The 21762-nt window shown below is 38.8% G+C and overlaps 1 protein-coding gene and 2 long non-coding RNA genes across 19 annotated transcripts in view; 1 reads left to right on the forward strand and 2 right to left on the reverse strand.

Annotated features, from left to right (window-relative positions):
- Nucleotides 1-21762, forward strand: part of mcf2l2 (MCF.2 cell line derived transforming sequence-like 2) — a 156983-nt gene that overhangs the window by 29963 nt on the left and 105258 nt on the right. For 12 of the 14 annotated variants that reach the window (XM_035647897.2, XM_035647895.2, XM_035647904.2 and 9 more), the window contains exons 1-13: nucleotides 2321-2612; nucleotides 7030-7144; nucleotides 10981-11071; nucleotides 11919-12032; nucleotides 12758-12874; nucleotides 13325-13474; nucleotides 14636-14760; nucleotides 15910-16024; nucleotides 16518-16637; nucleotides 18595-18786; nucleotides 20372-20563; nucleotides 20656-20842; nucleotides 21082-21185. In XM_035647897.2, the coding sequence (XP_035503790.2) occupies nucleotides 2321-2612; nucleotides 7030-7144; nucleotides 10981-11071; nucleotides 11919-12032; nucleotides 12758-12874; nucleotides 13325-13474; nucleotides 14636-14760; nucleotides 15910-16024; nucleotides 16518-16637; nucleotides 18595-18786; nucleotides 20372-20563; nucleotides 20656-20842; nucleotides 21082-21185 (1914 nt within the window). Of the gene's footprint in view, nucleotides 1-2320; nucleotides 2613-7029; nucleotides 7145-10980; nucleotides 11072-11918; nucleotides 12033-12757; nucleotides 12875-13324; nucleotides 13475-14635; nucleotides 14761-15909; nucleotides 16025-16517; nucleotides 16638-18594; nucleotides 18787-20371; nucleotides 20564-20655; nucleotides 20843-21081; nucleotides 21186-21762 lie in introns of those variants that run through there. The other 2 variants (XM_047336872.1, XM_035647906.2) reach the window with 1 other exon arrangement.
- Nucleotides 1592-15357, reverse strand: LOC118318354. 4 transcript variants are annotated; one of them, XR_004795684.2, is made up of 3 exons: nucleotides 14199-15357; nucleotides 4656-5341; nucleotides 1592-4549 (listed from the first exon to the last, which is right to left on the reverse strand). It is a non-coding gene; the product is annotated as an uncharacterized LOC118318354 (long non-coding RNA). The 4 variants fall into 4 exon arrangements; XR_004795686.2 differs by lacking the exon at nucleotides 14199-15357 and having other exon boundaries at nucleotides 4656-4942; nucleotides 5264-7951; XR_004795685.2 differs by lacking the exon at nucleotides 14199-15357 and having other exon boundaries at nucleotides 1592-4274; nucleotides 4376-4549; nucleotides 4656-7951.
- On the reverse strand, nucleotides 9978-14192 carry LOC124850939. Its single transcript, XR_007032041.1, has 2 exons — nucleotides 13634-14192; nucleotides 9978-13435 (listed from the first exon to the last, which is right to left on the reverse strand). It is a non-coding gene; the product is annotated as an uncharacterized LOC124850939 (long non-coding RNA).

The following is a 21762-nucleotide window of genomic DNA, read 5'->3' on the forward strand; positions in this document are numbered from 1 at the left end:
TATATTTACCAATTTTTGTACCCCGTGATTTGTGCAGGATTTTCACAATTTGCTTAATCTATATTTACCATCTGCATTTATAACTTTTTCCAGGGTGTATTCTTCTGCTATTTGTCTTGGTTCCATTGCAGAGGGTAATGAATGGTCCGAATTCGAATTTTATCAAATGAATGGACCTGGCTTGTTTAGGACTAGGGATCTAAGCAAATATTGATACATTATTCAGATTTATACACAGATAATACACTTTGAACAGAACAGCATTATAATTGGGAATACTTCCCTCCCATATCTGATGCCACTGATGGCACTTGCAGAGGACTCACTCATGACTCAGATGAATTGAAAATACCTTCTGACAAACAGTGGTGGAAGAACTAATAATCCAGGTGATTATTGTACGTATTCTGTATACAGTATGCTCCTAATAGCCATCATAGATTGTCCACGATGCATTGCACATGGAGCAAAAATAGAATCAAATGCTAAAAATGTTGAGGTGTGTTGAACATAATTTTAAGTTCTTCAGACATTCAGTGAGGACATCCTCATCCTTTCAACCATTATTTTGTTGTTTAGTCCAGGATAAAGCTTGACTTGAGTGATTGTATGGGTCTTATTGTTACCTTATGATCCTGATGTGCACTTTGCGAACTCTACAGTAGGGATCTGTCAATTCAGACTTAAAAAGGCACAGGTTTAAATAAACACATATACCTTGGGAAAATAAAAGTGCAGAACAATTAAACACAGAATGAAGCAGTCTTGATAATTACTTATTAGTGAGTCAAATTTATACTGATTGATCCCAGTGGGTACTGCAATAAATATTGTGGCAGGTTTAGTGGTAAACTGGCTGTTTTTGTGTTCCCTTGTAAGGTTTCTAAAGTATGTACTCTCTCCGTGTGTGTGTGTGTGTGTGTGTGTGTGTGTGTGTGTGTGTGTGTGTGTGTGTGTGTGTGTGTGTGTGTGTGTGTGTGTGTGTGTGTGTGTGTGTGTGTGTGTGTGTGTGTGTGTGTGTGTGTGTGTGTGTGTGTGTGTGTGTGTGTGTGTGTGTGTGTGATCTTCTGTGAATGAATCAGCAGAACCCCAATACTTTCTGAGTGGAACAGTTTGTAATAGGATCTTTTTTTCTTAAATACCCTTGGTAGGTCAGCAGACTCAGATACTAAGAACAGAGGTGCATTGATACAGTCCAGGCTCACTACCAGCCATTGTGCTCTCCTTCTCCTTCTGTCTGCCCCTGGCCTCACCAACACACAACCTACCCAAGCATGTTTCGGAGCAATAAAGTAGAGTCAGTATTAATGCATGTCTTTATTCTCAGTGACAGAGAAAGGTCTGTTCACATACACTGCGTTTATAGCCTCAGGCTGCAGAGGGAACCACCATAATCATGAAACCAGAATGGGGCACGGTCTAATTCATGGACACATGCGTACTCTTAAAGACATGTCTGAGAATGCTTTGTTCTGGTCTCTTCTATATATAAATATCTTATTGTATATGAATGCCAGTCAGAAATGAATAGTTACAGAAAAGGCTTAATGTGATGACAGGATATGACGAAAGAACAGCAATAAAACAGCTCTTTGATTAGATCATTTAATTTTTGAAAATTAACCAAGAAAAAGAGAAAGGAAAATGTTTACACTGGATGTTACTGTTCAAAAGTAGAATTGTAAAATGTATGAATATAGAGAAACAGAAAATGAACTTCATCAGTATAACATGGGTGTTCAAGTAGAGGTGATGATTCTTAAGCTGTTCTAAAGACAGAGCTTCAGACTGTTTTATGTCACACATCATGGTGAGCAAGTTGCAGAGTCTCTACTTCCTCAAAGTTCCAACATAGAAATCAAGATGGGTATCTGCAGACCAGAAATGCCCACTCATGCACACAAATGAGCAAAAACTGGCAATAACCTCTATAATAAACAGTGAGGTGACCTTTTATGTCATAGTTGCTGAACAGATACTTCATGTCAATTTTGATAAAAGTTAGTTATTTCTTAAGGTGAGCTTATCATCTGCACTAGTCACCACTTTTTTCTGGTTCATGCACTGGCATATGTTCTTGTTGCTACAGGTACATGCAAAGCTCAGTTGTTCTCCAACTGGAAAAATGGCAGAACCCGTTTGAATCACTGAAAATCTGAGAAATGGCCTGTGATTAAGAGAGGTGTGTTGATCACACTCTGAAACAGCTTTTTCACAGTTTGGCTCTTTTCCTTTTTTTAATTTTATTTACCCAATCTGAAATAACATCAGATACTAGATTGGAGCTGGTTCCAGTTATGAGGACACATGAACAGATGAAATGAGAAGAAATGTTGTCACGAGTGCAGTATGTTCAGTTCCCTTCTCCATTTCTGTCATGATTTCTATTCTTATTAATTCATTTACACCGAATTTACTGGATGGGTTTATATGTGATCATGCTGTTTCATTTCTCGTAGTACGAAAAGAAGTCACAGATGTTTCATTCTGTATCAGGATGCATCTGACCAGTGTGTTTCGCCTCACAGATGAGATCATGCAGCAGGAGATCAGGCCCCTGCTGGCCATGGACATCATAGAGCAGCTCCATCGCCAGTTTGCCTTGCTCTCAGGTATGTAACAGGACCCCACTGTCCCACCGTGCTACATGGGCTTTCCAACCTACAAGTTGTGACCCTGTGTTTTTTCTTTACTTTGAACGCTGGGAAACATTAATAATAAAACTTCTAATATGATAGAAAGTTATTATTGCAAAACAAGATGTTGGAAAAGAGATAAATGGAATCCCCAAATTTCCAAAAATGTAAAGGTGATACGTTAAGAGCTTTCGTTTGTGCGATACATTAAACCTAGTTTTAAATATTCAAAAGAGAAAGGGTTAAAAACAGACTTTTGAAAAATAGAGGTACCCACACTGTAGCAGCCTTCAATGCAATTTTAATGAGACATCCAGTGACGCCAGTCAATGGTTAAAATCCATGCAACAGTGGCTTAGTTTTCTCATGTGAGTGTTGCTCATGAAACACTGGCTCCTTCCTTCCCACAATGCAACCAACAGCACCCAAGGCCGGATAACCCTGAGGACGTCATCTGGGTTAATTTCTCACACTTGACAAAGCTCCTCCAGAGACACAGAGGACATTATTCAACTGTGTCCACAGGCTGCATAGTCATTTTAACATTAGGGGAGTGACCTTCATGTGTGTAATTGGTGTAGTTGCCCTTATACCACACACTATCCACTTCCAAGGTGTAGCACATGGCACCTCGTTTATATTGAATGTTACCACACACCCCACTCCTCCCTATTTTGGAGAGTAATGTAATTTCACTAATCACAAATTACCTAATAGGGTTTAACAATCTGTACAAGGTGTGACTTGAATGAGGAAAAACTACAAAAATAATCCTTCATCAAAAAAAATCCTCAGGGGGAGCCACAAGTGATGGATCCTTGTCCCAAGATGGACAGAAGTGCAATATGTGTCTCATTAATCAACAATTAACAATATTTAAAACAGCATAAACATCAGGCTAAAGTTCCCTGGGAACCTTTAGAACCGCAGACTGAACGATGTTCGAGGGCTGACGAAGACAGATGGAATTTGTGGCTGAGATGGCAAAGAGTCGCAGAAGTTACCGACGGAGGAGACAAGCCTTCATTGCCTCCGTCATCGCACAAATTAGCGCGATCACCCGGGTGTGACATTCATATCAATGCTGAGCTGAGGTGAAGCTGATAATTACCCGGGTCTATTGCAGAGTCATTTGACCCGGGACTGAATGCCAATTGAATTTTTTCAAACTGCAGAAAATGCCGAGTGTTAGCGAGTTTAAACAGGTTTTTTGGCCAATGTGAAAGCGGATTTACAGGCCTTCATTCATATAGTTATAAGTATTAAATAGTTGAATAAATTCAATAGAATATGTATGAAATACTAAAGACACAACTAAGCAATAAATATAATAACAACATAGAATAAATAACACTAAAAGCTTTCTCCCCCTAACAGGACCAAAGTCACGTACGAAGGTTTGCACAGCTGAAAGATCATTTGTCCTTTGCCATGTTGTTTTTACTGGAGCTGAAGTGAAACCTTCAGGCTTCCAGGTACAGCATCAACATGCTCTTCTGGAGAAAATGACGAACATCCTGCACAGAGTGACTCATTTCCTCAGACCAGATGAGATGGAGGAGGTGGAGGCCAGCTGCTCGCCTTGCTGGCCATGAAGCGTTCTGCCGTGTTGCTGGTGCCACATCAGGATTCTTCCTCCTAAATATTCACAGAAGAGACGATACATCAACAGAAAAGTCTTCCCCTCAGTGCTTCTATACTGTGTCTGTGATGTCAAGAGCACATTTCTAGATGTTTACAGTGACAATCCAGGATCAGTACATGATGCACTGGTCCTATGCAGATCCCCCATGTACCAACAGGTGCTGCATCCACCAGCTGGTATTTTCTGTTTGGAAAGCGAGGATATCTGTGTCTGCAGCTTCAGGTTGCCATCATGACACCAAACCTCCAGCCTTTAGTCAGAACACCCTCTGTGTCAATAAACACAGACACACGAGACAAAGCAGATTATTACTATGGCACCATTCAAAAACCAGAAACATCATTAAGCACACCTTTGATATCCTGAAAACCTACTGGTGCAACATCTTCTTCTGGGCCCTGGAGATCCGGCCTCTGTTCACCCCTAAGGTGATTGGTGCCTTCTGCATCCTCCACAACACTTCTGTGGCACCAGGTGATATCCTGGAGGGGGGGATGAGGCCCAAAACCAGAACGCAGAAGCTGATGAGAGGGACCTGGTCCTTAAATGGTATCCAGGGAAGGTTTGCTGCCCAGCTCTCTGCTCCAGAGGGACTGTCTGCATGTCTGGAAGAACATGTCTATATGTAGACAGTTACACTCTCCAGATGTCATCATGTTCTCTAGAAGTTTAAAAAAAAGTTTAGATGACAGAGATTTATAGATGCATAAATAGACCAGATGAACACAAATGAAAAGATGGTGGATCAATATGCAAGACAATAAAGTAAACTTTTATTATCTCTTTTATTATCTCTTATGCTTTTAATTCACTTAAGGACCATAAACGATATCTGCATATTTCTATATGAATACTAAATGTTAATTGTGACAGTAACCATAATTACTATAACAACACATGAAAAACCACATTTTCTGTGTTCACAATAATAAAGGTAAACTAATAATTGACAACAGTTATCTAGCAATAACGCTTCATTTACCCTAATTGTCAAAGTCCACAGTCTTCTATCTTCTTCAAACTTTCAGGCCGTCCGTCAGCAATCAAAGTCCCCCGCAACCTGGACCAATCATAGGCTTTTGCATTTGTGTTGTGGCTTTTGCATTGGTGTTGATCCTTCTCGGCCACCGTAACATAGTCATTTGACACATTGTTCGTGTAAAATTATTAATTAGAGCATCTTTAAATATTTGTCAAGAGTTAAACCAAGGGGTTGAAAGTATTAACTAAATCATCAGCAGATATTCCACCTCAAGAATGGGTTTTAAGGTTAAGAGCATCGTGGTTGTTTAGTGGAAGGCACTGCCACCTACCGCATTGCTACCTGCAACTCTGCAAAGGTTAAGCAAGAATAGATAAATGTCTATTATCTTTGCTTAATACTATAAGAGTATAAGTAATGAAGTAATGACTAGCCATACACAGCAACTGTTACATCATTATTGTTGTTACTAGGCATGGGCCGGTTTCCGGTTTCAGGGTAAACCACGGAATCAAAAAGCCACGGTTCCTAAACGACTAACGTGTGTGCCGTTTGTTTGGCTAATGTGCTAACTCCGCAAGTGTTTACAGATATCCTCACTAAGAAACCAAAAAGTGCAGTGGAATCCCCCAGGTCATTCAATTATGTTCTATAAGTTAACATACAACATTTACTAATGCTCCAAATGTTCTATAGTTATTTAGAAATTAAATTAATTTTGGTAAATGGCAAAAATTTGCAATTTATTGTTTGGTTTTTTTACCCAGAGATTTTACAATAGCACATTTTAGAGGTGCGGGATACCGTGAAACCGCGGTATATATGCCCAACGTTGTCATACATATAAAAGATGCTAATCAAATTTTAACCAAGGAAGGATGAACAGGGAAGTCACTGTATTCAAGTCACCTTAGTGTGTGAGGGTCAGTATGACACACTGTAGAACACTCTCCTACGAAGCTGCTCCCACGGCAACATGACATGTGAGACCACACGACGCACTGCAGCAACACACTTCAGTTTTAAGCAAGTTAATGTGATGTGTGTGTATGTGTGTGCGTGTGTGCATGCGTGTGTGCGTGCAAGTAAAAGATGACAGAAGAGAACATGGGATGTGTAAAATGTATGTCTTTGCCTGACTAAAAAGGACTACATTTAAGTAATATGTCAAAGTTAGATGCACTTCTTGTCTTCTTTATACACAGCACAGTATTTCTTTCTTCACATATAGAAAGTCATACTATTTTAGGTGTCAGATAATTTTTAGCTCAAGGTTGCCATCTTGTGACATTTTGTGGGGAAATATTTAAATGTTAGCGATATTGGTGTCTAATATTTTTTTCAGGATGTACCTGAGTTATTTAACTTCTGTGTCTTAAGTTGCTTCATCTAGCTGGCTCTTGTGGCTTCTTGAGAGATAAATGCTGAGTGATTTGTTATGTTTCTGGGATACACTCCTGACAATTCCTGGAAACACTGTCCCACTACTCATGCTGTGCAGCACGTTTTATTTTCAACCCAGCTGATTTATTTCAAATTAGCACAGATCCTTATGTTTCAAAAATACCATAGACTATATGCAAGCTAAATTTGTGGAAATGTGTTTAAAATGATGCATGATGAGACATGTAGTATAAACACATAGTATAATATTATAAACCTTCAGTGAAGAGCTGGAAATTGCTGATAGAGAAAAAACAGTATATGTGATACTGACAAACAGAGGAAGACTTGAGTAAGAAGTGTGTGGTGGTTTTGTTTTACAGGAGGGCGAGGGAAAGATGGTGCCCCCATCATTACCTTCCCAGAATTCTCAGGCTTCAGTGAAGTGCCAGAAGAAGACTTCCACAATGTAGTTACCTACCTGACCAGCATCCCCAGGTGCACACACACACACACGCACACGCACACACACACATACATAAACATTTTCACTGTGGCTATCCACACATCAACAGATTATTGCTCTTCAAGTCACCTATTTGTCAAGAGGATTACCATTATACAGGTTTGGATGTATTTTACTCTTCGGGTGAACATGGCGGCTGGCTCAGGATGTGGTGATTTCTGTTCCATTTACACTGATTGGGTTATTTCAAGCCATATAAAAAAGTTTTATTGTACTCATTGCCATGGCCCATTATTCTGCTACAGTGCACTGGGAAAAAAAGAGATCTATGGGGCGCCTAGTAAGTCCTCTTTTATCCTACTTTGTGTAGTTTTTCTAGAAAACACTAACTTCTTATTCTGTGTGGTACATTGATCAAACACAGTCATTTAGAAATACTTCATATGTAAACACAAAACACATGTAGACTAGATGAGCAATCTCCCATGACACCTCCAGTAACATAACACAGCCCAACAAAGTCCAGAGCCTTCAGTTTGTCAGGGCGAATCTCATCCATACACCTTGCCACTGAGGAGCTTTTCACACACAAAGTGTTTTAGGACTTGGACTTGAGGAAGGCTTATGACTGTGTCCCTTGGGGGTCCACGTCTGGGCAATGTGGGAGCGTTGGGTACTGAGACCATTACTATAAGCCATCCAGTCCTTATGCAACCTTAAAGGGCCCATATTATGCCCCCTTTTACACAAGTTACATTGGTTTTCAGGTGTGTGCACTACATGTCTTTGCCATTCCATATCAAAACACCTCAAGGATCAAGCCACACAGCACCCTCCTCTTTCTGTATAAACAGCCCTGTGAGACTATGGTCGATTCCAGCACTTTCCTGCTCACATCTCGCCCCCCTCCTTTTGTGTACCGCAAAGCCCCGCCTCGCTCCTCCCCGCTCCCCCCCGCTCCTCCCCGGGTCTGCTGCGCAACTACGGCGTTGCGCTGCCATGACAACAGTCGCACGTGAAAAGGCACAAACACGACGTAGAGACCCGGGAGGCACAGCAAACACGTTCTCCATAATTACACACAGAGCTTCACCGGCTGGCCGCGAGTCTACCCCGACTGGCCGCGAGTCTAGCTACGCTGGCCAGCGCGAGCTTCGCTGGCCGGCCGCGAGGGGGGAGGTGCTGCTCAGGTTGGGGGTGTGGTTGCCCCTGTAGCAGGAGTCAACTTACGTCACTTGACGCCCGGGCCGTGAATAGCTCGTTTACAGACCGTCTGCACGAAGAAGGGGTGTGCAGTTTTGGGACAAAATTGTGGTCCTGTTGACCTCCAGCATGAACTGTAACAGTTTGCAGCTGAGTGTGAAATGGCTGGGATGTGACAGAGTCAACACCTCCAAGTCTGAGGCCATAGTTATGTGTTGGAAAATGAGATTAAGGGGGTGTTTAGCTGGAAGACAAAAAGTTTTGATTTACTATTTGTTCTCCATTCCAAACCTCACCTATGGTCATGAGATTTTGGTACAGACTGAAAGAATGGCATTTCAAATACAAGAGGCCAAAATTAGTTTCCTCTGTGAGGGGACTGTGCTTACTTTTATCAGTTAAGAATCTCAGACATAATTAGAGAGCTAAAATTAGAACAGCTCCTCCTTTGCAACAAAAGGAGCCAGTGTAGGTGAATTAGGCATTTGATCCTGATGCTTCCTAGGCACATTTCATTGGATGTTTTCTGGACCGCTGGTGAGAAGGATACTTTAACCTGCTGCAACTACGAGTTGAGATAAGCAGCAAAAAATGAATAGATGGATAAAAAAATCAAATTTCTTTTAGGGCCTTAGCACTTAACATAAACCAGTTGATAGACTATATGCCTTGAGCTGGCCAACTAACCTAAAGTAAAGAGACTGATAGAATTCATATGTTCTTTGGATATAACTGTTTTTATAGAACCCTAAAGCATGTAAGCATACCACCAGTTAACTAGCTTTGCTAAAATGTTATCATGGAATCAGTATATGTTGAATGATAGCTTATGTTAAACAGTTAGCCAACAGGACAATAGATGGAACAGGATGCATTAGTAGCAGGGCTGTTTCTGGCTGTTTGGGGGCCCCTATTTTGTCAAAGTACGATGGATAGATTCCTAACCCTTTTAGGTGATACATAAAGATGCAACAATCTATAGCATTTTAAGAGGAAAACAGGCTAGAGTCGTGAAAACCTCTCTCAAATTAAAATCAAACATCATAAGTTGATTCACCCAAGCAATTTGAACTGATAGAAAATGAAAACACAAGGTCAACAATAGAGATCCTCTATATGTCAATAAATTAAACTGATGCAGTGTTCGTCAATTTTTTTTTACATTGAATTGTAAAAAAAAAGGTTTTTAAACATTAAACATAACTTAATATAAAATTTCTCTCAAAACTAAAATAAATAAATATATAATTAAATTGTGCCAAGCCCAAGTTGGACAGAAAATAAATTAAGCTATTACTTTGAATGAAAACACAATGAGCCAGCATCCATATTAATCCATTATGCAAACAATAAGAAATAAAAACTAGGAAGAATAATACTACTAAATAAACTACTAATAAACCAGCATATTTTTAAAATGCAACAATGAAAACAAACCAACAATAAAAAGAATACTTGTAGTTTTAAAGGAACCATATTGAACTATATAACATGATCAAAACACTTTGTGATCATTATCTGTATCATCACCGGTTCACACCGGACACGACGTAATTTTTTCGCGAGGGTAGATTACATACAGAGTCAATGCAAAGACGCGACTAGATGCGGTTTGTCGGTGAAAGTGGAAGTGATTGAACGGGCAAACGGGTCCAAAGTAGGGGATATAACTGTTTTTATAGAACCCTAAAGCATGTAAGCATACCACCAGTTAACTAGCTTTGCTAAAATGTTATCATGGAATCAGTATATGTTGAATGATAGCTTATGTTAAACAGTTAGCCAACAGGACAATAGATGGAACAGGATGCATTAGTAGCAGGGCTGTTTCTGGCTTTTTGGTGGCCCTATGCAAGATGCTGTTTGGGGGCCCCTATTTTGTCAAAGTACGATGGATAGATTCCTAACCCTTTTAGGTGATACATAAAGATGCAACAATCTATAGCATTTTAAGAGGAAAACAGGCTAGAGTCGTAAAAACCTCTCTCAAATTAAAATCAAACATCATAAGTTGATTCACCCAAGTAATTTGAACTGATAGAAAATGATAACACAAGGTCAACAATAGAGATCCTCTATATGTCAATAAATTAAACTGATGCAGTGTTCGTCAATTTTTTTTTATATTGAATTGTAAAAAGAAGGTTTTTAAACATTAAACATAACTTAATATAAAATTTCTCTCAAAACTAAAATAAATAAATATATAATTAAATTGTGCCAAGCCCAAGTTGGACAGAAAATAAATTAAGCTATTACTTTGAATGAAAACACAATGAGCCAGCATCCATATTAATCCATTATGCAAACAATAAGAAATAAAAACTAGGAAGAATAATACTACTAAATTAACTACTAATAAACCAGCATATTTTTTAAAGTGCAACAATGAAAACAAACCAACAATAAAAAGAATACTTGTAGTTTTAAAGGAACCATATTGAACTATATAACATGATCAAAACACTTTGTGATCATTATCTGTATCATCACCGGTTCACACCGAACACGACGTAATTTTTTCGCGAGGGTAGATTACATACAGAGTCAATGCAAAGACGCGACTAGATGCGGTTTGTCGGTGAAAGTGGAAGTGATTGAACGGGCAAACGGGTCGAAAGTAGCTGTCCCACTTACATCCTCTGTACCCCCTGTTTGTTTCCAGTCTGGATGCTGCAAGTATTGGCTTCATCATTATCATTGACCGGCGGAAGGACAAATGGAGCTCCGTAAAGGCGTCTCTGTCAAGGATCGCTGTAAGTTCTCTAAGACACCTAGTATTCACATACTTACTTATACAGTAAGGATGTACTGTACATTTATTGTGAAGCCAGAAAATTACCAACCGAGTGCCAATGTAGGTACTTTATTTATTGTAGCTGGAGCTATAAATACAAATCCTTTGCATCTTGGATGTTAAAAGCAGGTATGAATTAGGCCTTTTATACTGAGACCTTGTAATTTAAAAGACAGTTATGTTCTGTAGGAGTCCATAATGTATTTTACGGTCTGTACTGTATTCACATTTACACCACACATATTTAGGTAGAATAATCTTTCTATAATTATTTTTATTATGCAAGTGGTTAATATTTGTGTTATATTTGTACATACATGTGCCGGGGATAACATGTACCCTATGGGTATTCACTGAAGTCTAATTTACAGAAGTATAAAGCCCACAAATGCAAAACAAAACTAAATTGACTAAAACAGATATTGTAGTCTCTTAGAACTGTTGTGGTACTCATGACCTCTAGTCATGACCCTGGACAAACTGTTTACATATAAGATAGTAAGGTCTCAAAAAACTGTCGAGAAATATTGGTTTTGGTGAACTTTTCTGACATCGACACCTAATGTTAGAGAGAGAGCTACATTCTGCTGCATTATATTCATTGCAGTCATTTTTAGATACCACAGTAAATAAAAGTGACTGACATTCACTGTCAGATTTTTCATAGTAAGCTGCTGCAATGTCTGTTTCCGATTTTGTGGTCCCACCATTTACCTTCTGGTTGGTATAGCCTCTTAAAGGAATATGACCAAATAAATGAGAGAATGAATGGATTGGATGGCTTTACATGCTGTTGTGTTATGTAGGGAGCATTTCCAGGAAACCTGCAGCTGGTGCTGGTGCTGAGGCCGTCCAGGTTTTTCCAAAGGGCCATGGCAGACATCGGGATCAAGCTGCACAAGGACGACTTTAAAATGAAGGTACCACTTATCAGCATACAGTTTCCAACCATACTAACATCAGCTGCAATCACAAAGAAAAAATATTAAAATAATTGGTTTCGCCAATATGAAACACTAAAGTTTATTATTCTGTTGATGTAATATAATTCACTTTAAACGTGTGAGCCTAAAATGTTTGGAATCAGCTTATCAAACACATCCTGTGTTTTCAATGAATCTCCCCCAAGATTAATAAAATCCGCAAATGAAGAAGAGAAGACAGGGCCTTAGTTTCCTCCACGATTTTCAACCATCACCTCTCAACTATTGAAGTGTGCACCTTCTGTTTTTGTACTTCCTTTCACATCTTCACTCTCCCAGTCTTTTCTGTTAGAAGCAAGAAAAAGAACTGACTAAATGACAACGAAACCAGTGCAGATTTTACATTTTCTTCAACCTTATATTAACCCCAAAACCTTCCCTGGAGTTTTCACAATGAACAGGATATGATAATATAACATTATTGAATTTAATTGAATTTAAATAGTTGCTCAAGATTTATTGTATTTTAGTGTTTTTAGTAGGTGAACTCATAAGTGATAAATGTTGAAATATCCTAAAATCAGTCAACTTGGCCTTTAAAGAGACACTGAAAATGTAGATTTCTTTTGTCTCTTTTTTACACTGAACTCATTAGGGCACAATTGGTCATCTATGTTACGTAATGTAGCTCATGATCTAAATTGAAGTGGATGCGTTTGCAGATTGTGATGCTGAACTCTCTGTCGGACCTTCATGGCTATGTGGAAAAAGGCCAGCTGACCAGGGAGCTCGGAGGAAACCTGGAGTATTGTCACAGTCAGTGGATTCACCACCGAACTGTAAGTAAACATTGTAAAGGAAAATTGTAACCTTTTCATGTATGTCTGTACTGAGGCATTTGAACATCGATAACAAAGAACATGATGTACCAGACAGTTGCTGTCTGTTTCACTTTTGTGGTGTACCAGACAGAAGTTTCACTTCCGCAGTAGAGAACAAACAACGCCTTGTATGGAAAACCTTCTGTGTGATGCAGACAACTAATCTTTCAATTTGTGCATGTTGTTTCATCTTTTTGTGCATGTTGTTTCTCCCTCTTGCAAGATCAATAAAACCAAAGCTTTTGTTCCAGATCGACAGACTGAGTCTTTATTGCACAGACAAAATAATTTCCATCTCAATTTGAATTTCCATCACAACTTGCACCATTAAATATTGTTCAGCTCAACTTTAGACTTAAGGTTAACAGTGGTCAGTATTAGTCACAGATGGATCTTTTTCCCTTATAGGCCATAGAAAACTTTGCCATGACAGTGAAAACAACAGCCCAGATGTTACAGAGCTTTGGGACTGACCTGGCAGAGACGGAGCTGCCCAATGACATCCAGTGCACCAAAGACCTGCTCACGGCACACACCGACAAACACGACAACCTCAAGGTGAGCACATTTCATACAGTTACTCAAACCACCACAAACTTCCCAATGAGTGCAATAACTTCCTCGCATTTTTGACTCCTTCCCACTCTCTCTGCGGTCAGCACAGACAAGATTGTTTGGTTTTGAACAATGAGTCAAATGTTATTAGTGCAAACTTACCTCACCTCTGCAAGCAACTTCACGAGTTGTTACAAATCCCTTAAAATACATTTATTTTGGTGGATGCGGACATGAACACAAGGTCCCTCAGTGCTAGCATTTCATCAATACCAACATTGAGAAAAACAAAAGAAAAGCTTCTCTTGTTATTTCAGGCTGCCAGTCAAACAGCCATAGACAAGCCCTTCCTCATTCTAAGAATAAGTAGAGAATGTATAGTACAATGCTGCAGCTTTGCTCCACTAGACTGTGATGCATTGGCCAGTGAAACCTGCATGACAACGATCAGGCAGCCAACAATTAGTTCACTCAGTTGCCACATCAGAGGACATTGCATAAAACTGAACCTTCCACTTCCATCTACTTCAATCTTGAGTAAGAGTGTGTGTTCTACCAGCATGTTTTGATATGGTTCAGTTCAGAGTGAATGGCATCCTGTCGCTTTTAAATCTGTGTTTTTACCACTGAGATTAAAAATCTTTTTCAAGGGAAACCTGGCCAGAATAAAACAATGTTTCAAACACAGAACACAATATAAGACAATATGAAATATAAGGGAACTCACATTTTAGAGTTTCAGCCACTTAACCAGGTCAGTTAAAAACAGTGACATCTCAGAGTCTGCCTCTTGTTCTTTCTTTTTGGATTTTAAAGCATCAAAGAGTCTAATGTATTACTCTACACGGTACATAGGCACAAGTCTCAGCATCACCTGCATCACTTCCCCTTTTCGCTCTGCCTCCCTAATTTACATATAGTAGGCATAAATGCAGAGGGCTGGTAAATGGATGCAGTTATCCAGATGATAACATACCTGATACACGTTGAATTTTCCAACAAAAGGAATAAGTGTAACTAGGGTCACATACACACACATACTCTCTCTCACACACACACACACACACACACACACACACACACACACACACACACACCCACACACTGGTCTGCTGTTTTACAGATGATATAATGTTATTTCCAATGCTTGTGTGTGTCTGCCAGGATGAACTGAAGTTAGCCTTGAAGCAGGGCTCCACGTTGCTGGGTTGTATCAAGGAGCAGGCAGCGAAGTCAGAGAATCACAAGTTGAACCCAGATGAGATGGAGAACCAGACCACTGTGGAAAGGTGACAGTTGACTAAGCTTTTCTTTCATTCTTTCTCTCTTTCTTCCTTTCTTGTTATTTGTAATTAGAATTTCAACCAAAAATGTCAAATCGAACACAGATTCACAATAGAACTGAACATGTGGATGTTTAATAGCAATAGGGTTAGAATTTCTACTTTGGTAGCTTCTGCCATCTTCTATGCAGTGGTCTGTTGGGGCTGTGGAAGCTCCGATAGTGACAAAAATAGACTGAACAAGCTGGAGAGGTGGCTCAGTCCTGTACTCTCGAGGAGGTGGATGAGAGGAGACAATCCCCTTCACCCTCTCTATGAGACTATAGGGGCCTTAAGCACCTCCTTCAGCAACAGACTGCTGCACCCTCAGTGTAAGAAGGAGCGCTACTGCAGATCCTTCATCCCAACAGCTGTCAGACTTTACAACAACACTATTTAATGATATATATTTGTTATATTTCTACCTCTTCCCTGATTCTTTTTTGACTCTTTCTGCTGCTATAACAAGTGAATTTCCCCACCATAGGATTAACGAAGTCTTGTCCTAAGTCCTATCTGATCAGTCTCTTGACACATTTAGTCAAGAGTAAAGAGTCATTTATCGTCTTATGTACAGTAAAAAATGTAATGTAATTCTTACTTTGGTCATCCTCTATTACAAAATATATATATATAATAAAATAATTAATAAAATAAGTGGATAAAATTGGAAGTGCATTGTGCATATCGTATGTGCAAGTAGACATGATGAATAAATATTGTAAGTACTATAGATAAATATATATTCCAAAATATTCCAAATATTCCAAACAAGTCGGTGATCCAGAGTTACATGTTAGGCTTTTACTGTCCATTACGTGGAGGGGGGTCTTCTGATGATTTGGCACACTAATATCATGTGTTCCTTTCCATGTGCATCACAACAACGTTTTTATTAGCTTTAATAGGCCACACCCAGAATGATTCTCTGTTCAGGACCAGTCCCCAATTCCGACAAATGAGCGATAAATAAAGATACAACCAGTCTAGACTTTAACAATTGTTTTTGTCAAAATTATTAAACAGAGCATATAATGTTTCTCAGTCTATAGAATGACCATAAAGACCTATTGAAACTCTCAGTGTTTGTAATGAAGTTCCTATTGTGTGATTCAGGCTCCTAGCCCAACTGGATGAGACGGAGAATGCCGTTGAACAGTTCTGGTGTAAACATCATGTGAAACTGGAGCACTGCCTGCAGCTACGCCACTTTGAACAGGACTTCAGAGAGGTATATGTGTAGATCTGTCTGTCTCTCTGCAACCTTTGCATCTCGTATGTGTCTCCTCTTCAGGCAGCTTCAAAAGCCTGCGGCTGTTCAATCACCCTTTGAAAAACAGACTTCATGATGCACCTTCCGGCTGAGTCTGTTTGTATGTTGTAGCCTACATCCAGTGTCCGACACATGTTCTTATTGCAGTATGTTTCAGTGAATATGTGTCCTCTATATTTCTAACACTGAATTTAATCATTAACTCTTCTGGAGCAGTGAAATGAGTGAATCTTGTTCTTTCTTTAATACAGTTTTTTTAGAAGAAAGCCTCAACTAAAATGAACAACAAGCCTTGTGCTAATGGGATAATGTCAGATAAACATGGTGACATTGTCTAAAGTGAAGCTTAGTCTGGGTACAAGATAATCAATATAATTATAATGTATATTAGAATAATGATTCCATCTGCCTCCTCTCGCAATCTGTCTCTGTCCCCTCTTTTCCTCTCCAGGTCAAAGTGTCTCTGGACAGTTTGTCGGACAGTCTGACCAGCCTGTCAGTTATTGGGGATTGTCTGGCCAGAGTTGAACATCTGCTAAAGGAATTAAAAATATTGGAGGAGAAGGCCCAGGTCAGTGACTAACACCCACACACCCATGCATACACACGACATGTCATCACTGGTCAGATTTGGAAATAGTCTCTATGAATTTTTTGTTGAAGTACAATTGCTCAAAGATTCCTCATTAATTTTGGCGACCTCTAATTGCAATTGTCAGGTATCATTACCATTAACATGAATAACAATGTTCACTATCTTTAATCAATGATTTGCTCAGACTTGAATACCCTTCATTAATAAATGAATTATTAACATTTCTAAGTGCAGATTTTTTTTTTTTTGATCAATTTGTTACTTTATTTTTATATTTCACCCCCCGACATTCTTGTAGCTTTCATTATGGGGAGGTCCAACACAAATTTATTCATACATATCCACACCTGCATATACATACACATATACACATACATTCATAACCATAAATTAAAATATCATACATATACATACATATGTGCATACGCAAAAAAAAAAAATTCTCCCCCTCCTTTCATTCATTTCCCTCCCTCCTCTCCATCTCGCCCTTCCCATGGCGACCAACAGAAAGGAAAAAAATATAATAATAATATTATTTTTAAAAAAAAATTGGAATTAAATCATTCATTTAAATAAAAAACAAAAAAAAGATAAACCATTACAAGATCTCTGTAAAATGAAAACATGACAGAAGGGAAAACTATACTATGCATACATTCGTGTGACTTTATTTTTTTTCCTATCCCGAGCTTATTTTATTTTTTAAATTTCTTTTCTTGGGCGTCATTTCTTAAAAATGCCACTGTTTGGTCTCTGTAAGCCCAAAATAGAACTCTAATTTTCAATTCAAACACAGAGCTGACATATGATGAAAATATTCATTAAAAAGCCCTGTAACCATGTGAACTGTCTTTCCCTAAATGCAGGGTTTATTCCTTCACTTTCATGACTACTTTTGAAATTCATGCAGTTTGAGGTCCAAAAACATCCTTTCATGCTGAGCTTCTCATGATCTCACAGTCATTTTCAGTCATACTGACTGCCCACTGTATAATAAGAAAGGGTTGTTGAGGGGTTGGTAAATCAAAAAAAAGATTTGAATGCATTAACTCTGCAGGGTTAGGGTTAGAAGAGGGGGAGGGTACCCACTCCCAACTTCTTATCTCAGAAAAACAACCATCCATTGCCACACCAACGTCCCAAATGTCGAGCACAGCCCTTACAAGAACCCCTATTTGAAATTAGTTCTGTTTTTATCATATTCAAACTCAACATGAGAGTTTAAGAATGTGAAAACAGCATGAAGCATACATATGATTTCTATCACTCAATTGATTATCCATTTTAGGTTTTATTGAGAATACATTTTTATTTTTCTACATATGCTTACTACAGTGGAGTGATTGTAATGAGTCTACTACTTCACTGCCAACACTGTACCTTACTGTATTTAGTCTAATATTGGTGCTCTGTGTAATAAGATCTATATGAAACACACCTTTTTGGTGTGTGTAGGTAAATAGTCGAAGACCTTTACTTGAAGTTATTTGTAATAATTGGACCTTGCTTGATGTCTCTGCCCACGAAGAACTGGTTTTCCCATTTGAGCCATGCATTTTGGCAACAGAGAGCTCCATATTAATTACCTCAAGATAAATATTAGCCCACTGCAAAATTGAAAGGGTATGTGGTGGTTGCCAACAGAGAGCCAACATCCTTTTCGCAGCAGTCAAACCAGCTAATATAATTATTTTTTGTAAGTAAGTCAGCATTATAGAAGACATATCATTTAGAAGCAGAATAATAGGAGAAACAGGTATATCATCATTTAGTATATTTGACAAAGTAAGACTTTATGTCAGCTTTTAAGCAGACTCCCATTACCAAAAAAAAAGAATCACTCATTTTATTTTGCAAAGACTGTGGTCACTGAAGATTTTTTTTTTGTACAACTGAAACTGCCATAATGTATTGTCAATTGTTGTTCTTCCAGCCTACTTTAGAAAAGGCCCAGCTCCATGCACTGCACGGTGACCAGCTGATCCAGAGCAACCACTACGCCGTGGACTCCATTCGACCCAAATGTGTGGAGCTGCGGCGGATCTGCGATGACTTTAGCAACGAGGCCAAGAAAAAGACAGATGTCTTATCCAAATCCCTGGAGATACACATGGGTATCAAGAAGGTAAAGACACGGTCCGACTTCTACACACCTGTCACACCCAGAAACAAGTTCATTCCCTGCACTTGGATCAACTGTCATTAAATGTGTACATGAAAAAGTATAAAAAGTCCAAAGACTGACTTTGGATCAGCCTTGAATCAGTCTCTGAATAACTCACCTTATTCAAATTCTTGCCCTGCTTTCTGTCTACCCCCCTTTTAATTAACTTTAAGGTTTATTACAAATGACACAAACATCTACTTGGACTCAAGGGGGAACTTATTCTAATATGGTGGTCAAGGGTCCAAATTACTGTGAACTCACAACAAACATTTTGGCCATTATTTAAAAATGAATCTGCTAATTGTGACACATTTTCACAAAAACAGTCTCAGGACAAAGTGACTAATTATTTATTTTTTTCCCAAATAGTCAAAGGTGCACTTCCCTGTGACCTTTTAATGTTCTGTAAAAACGTTTTTATTTACCGTTATTCAATATTGTAAACCAGGAACAGAGGGGTAGATTGTGACTATATTTCCTGCAACTTGACTGGTTGACAGAGACACAATTGCAAGGCGTAGATTCTAATCCTGTTGGCTTTTTACCTCCACTATTTTACTAAAGATTATCAACTATACAATAGCTCTCTGTCACCTCTTCATCTAAGGAGTCATTTGTTTTTATTTCATACATTGTGCATACACTGGCTGTCATATCGTGGCATTCTCTGATACTGCAACCACAACACACTCTCTACTCCATCTCTATTAGTTGAAACATTGAACCTTCAAATATCTGTGATATTTTCTTAGAATATTTTCAATACTGCTCTACTCGTCAGGTAAATAGCTTGAATGTAATTTTTTTACACCTCCCTGGTTAGCCACATTTTTGAAGAAAAGTTATTCGCACAACTGTTTGTAGTATAATAAATAATAAATAATAAACTGGTTTAAATAATCTAGAATAACTGTAGGTTTGTTTTAACCTGTCTGACATTTTTATTGTGATATGTTACCAATCGCAATTACTTTTGTCAGCACTTCCTATGATAACTAATATAAATGATTAGTAGTAATGCAAAGAATAACATCCTTAACCTGGTTGTAATGAACTCTTTTGAATATGTATCCCCAGTCTTTGTTGAAATGTACAATATGATCCATAATCAGAGTAAGAGTGGGCAAATGAGTACAATGCCAAACTAAAACTGAATGACTTCTGAGGACTATATTATACAGAAATATTATCATCCAATTCATGTCAATAAGATGAATAACTCAATATATGATATAATGAGGTGAAATGATGGAGGTAGAAGAGTACAGATTTACTCAACGGTGTTCTACTTGTATACACACCAATTTGTATTTCACGCTCAAATATTCTACATGTAGTTCCACTTGTATTCTTAAAACACTACTAACCATATTCAATAAGGTCCCAATTGATCATAGTGACACTTACACGACCTAGCTGTCTGCCAAATTATAATAATAATAATAATATATTGAATTTATAAAGCGCTTTTCAAGAACCCAAAGCGCATGAACATTAAAAACTTCCCCAGTCTGAAACTGTTTGAACTTTCTGTTGTGTACAGGTAAACCAGTGGTGTGAGTCTGGCATCTACCTGCTAGCCTCCCAGGCTGTGGATAAGTGTCAGTCACAGGAAGGGGCAGAGTCAGCACTGACAGACATCAAACGCTTTCTGGAGTCAGCAGAGGAGAACCAGCTGATTGAACTGAGGAACTTACACAACCAATATGAGGTTGTCCTCTCTGAGGATATCAAGGTACGGTGCCCAAAAAAAAAACACTTGACCACTAGATGTTCTGATCAAAAAATAATTAGCACAAGGAGTGATAGTGAGCTCTCTTCCTGCAGACCAGTGTCCTGAAGGCACTAAAGCATCTGGAGGATGTGCAGGAGATGTTTGAGAAGCGGCACATCAGCCTGAAGAGACTGTCAGCTAAACAGACAAGGCCTGTCCAGCCTGTGGCCCCGCGCCCTGAGTCCTCTCCCAAACGGCCCTCATTGAAAAACCCTGCGAGGACCACAGTGAGCCAGCAGCGTGAGTTGGATGTTGTTCTAACTTACCTATTCATGCAGCAGATGGCTAAACTTGATTTAACAGTTTCAACCTGTTTTAGAGTCTCAATGCCCGTGATACGATTCACACCCTGAGCTGCAACATTTTTACAGTCTCATACTTACTTGCATTTATTTTTTTAATATAATTTTTTTTGCTATGATCTGAACTCATTTTAAGACTTCAAGAAGGTTATGTAAAAATTAATCAATTAATTTCAGCTCTGGCTCGCAGAGCTTCTGATAACTCCAACAGTGGCAAGCAGCCTGCAGAAGCTGATCCTAACAAGAAGAGGAACATTCGCAAGGCCAAGGGAGGCATCAAGGTACCCTCCCCCTCTTCTAACCCTAACCCTGAAGAGTTAATGCATTTTTTTAGATTTACCAATCCCCTCAACACCCCTGGGAGTCTCTTATTCACATCCCTTTCTTATTATACAGTGGGCTGTCAGTATGACTGAAAATGACTGTGAGCTCATGAGAAAACTCATGAAAAGATGTTAATGGACCTCAAACTGCATGAATTGCAAAAGTAGTCATTGTGCTGAAAGTGAAGAAATAAACACTGCATTTAGGGAAAGACAGTTTACATGGTTACAGGGCTTTTTAATGAATATTTTCATCATTTGTCAGCTCTGTGTTTGAATTGAATTTAGAGTTTTTGTTTGGGCTTACAGAGACCAAACAGTGGCATTTTTAACAAATTATTTGACAATTTTAAGCAATTTACACAGAACTGATGTGTAGACCTGTGGGGTGGTGCTTTCATGAGGATCTTTTGAGCTGTGACTGTTCGAGCCACAAATGTCAAAGCCCTGCCACCAGTCGCTTGCAAGTAAGCTTTCGTTCCAGATCTGGCACTAGTCTGGCTCAAGGACCTGTCTTCTTGTCTGGTCCCAGGAA

Source organism: Scophthalmus maximus, chromosome 13 (genome assembly GCF_022379125.1).
Source record: "Scophthalmus maximus strain ysfricsl-2021 chromosome 13, ASM2237912v1, whole genome shotgun sequence".
Taxonomy (NCBI): domain Eukaryota; kingdom Metazoa; phylum Chordata; class Actinopteri; order Pleuronectiformes; family Scophthalmidae; genus Scophthalmus; species Scophthalmus maximus.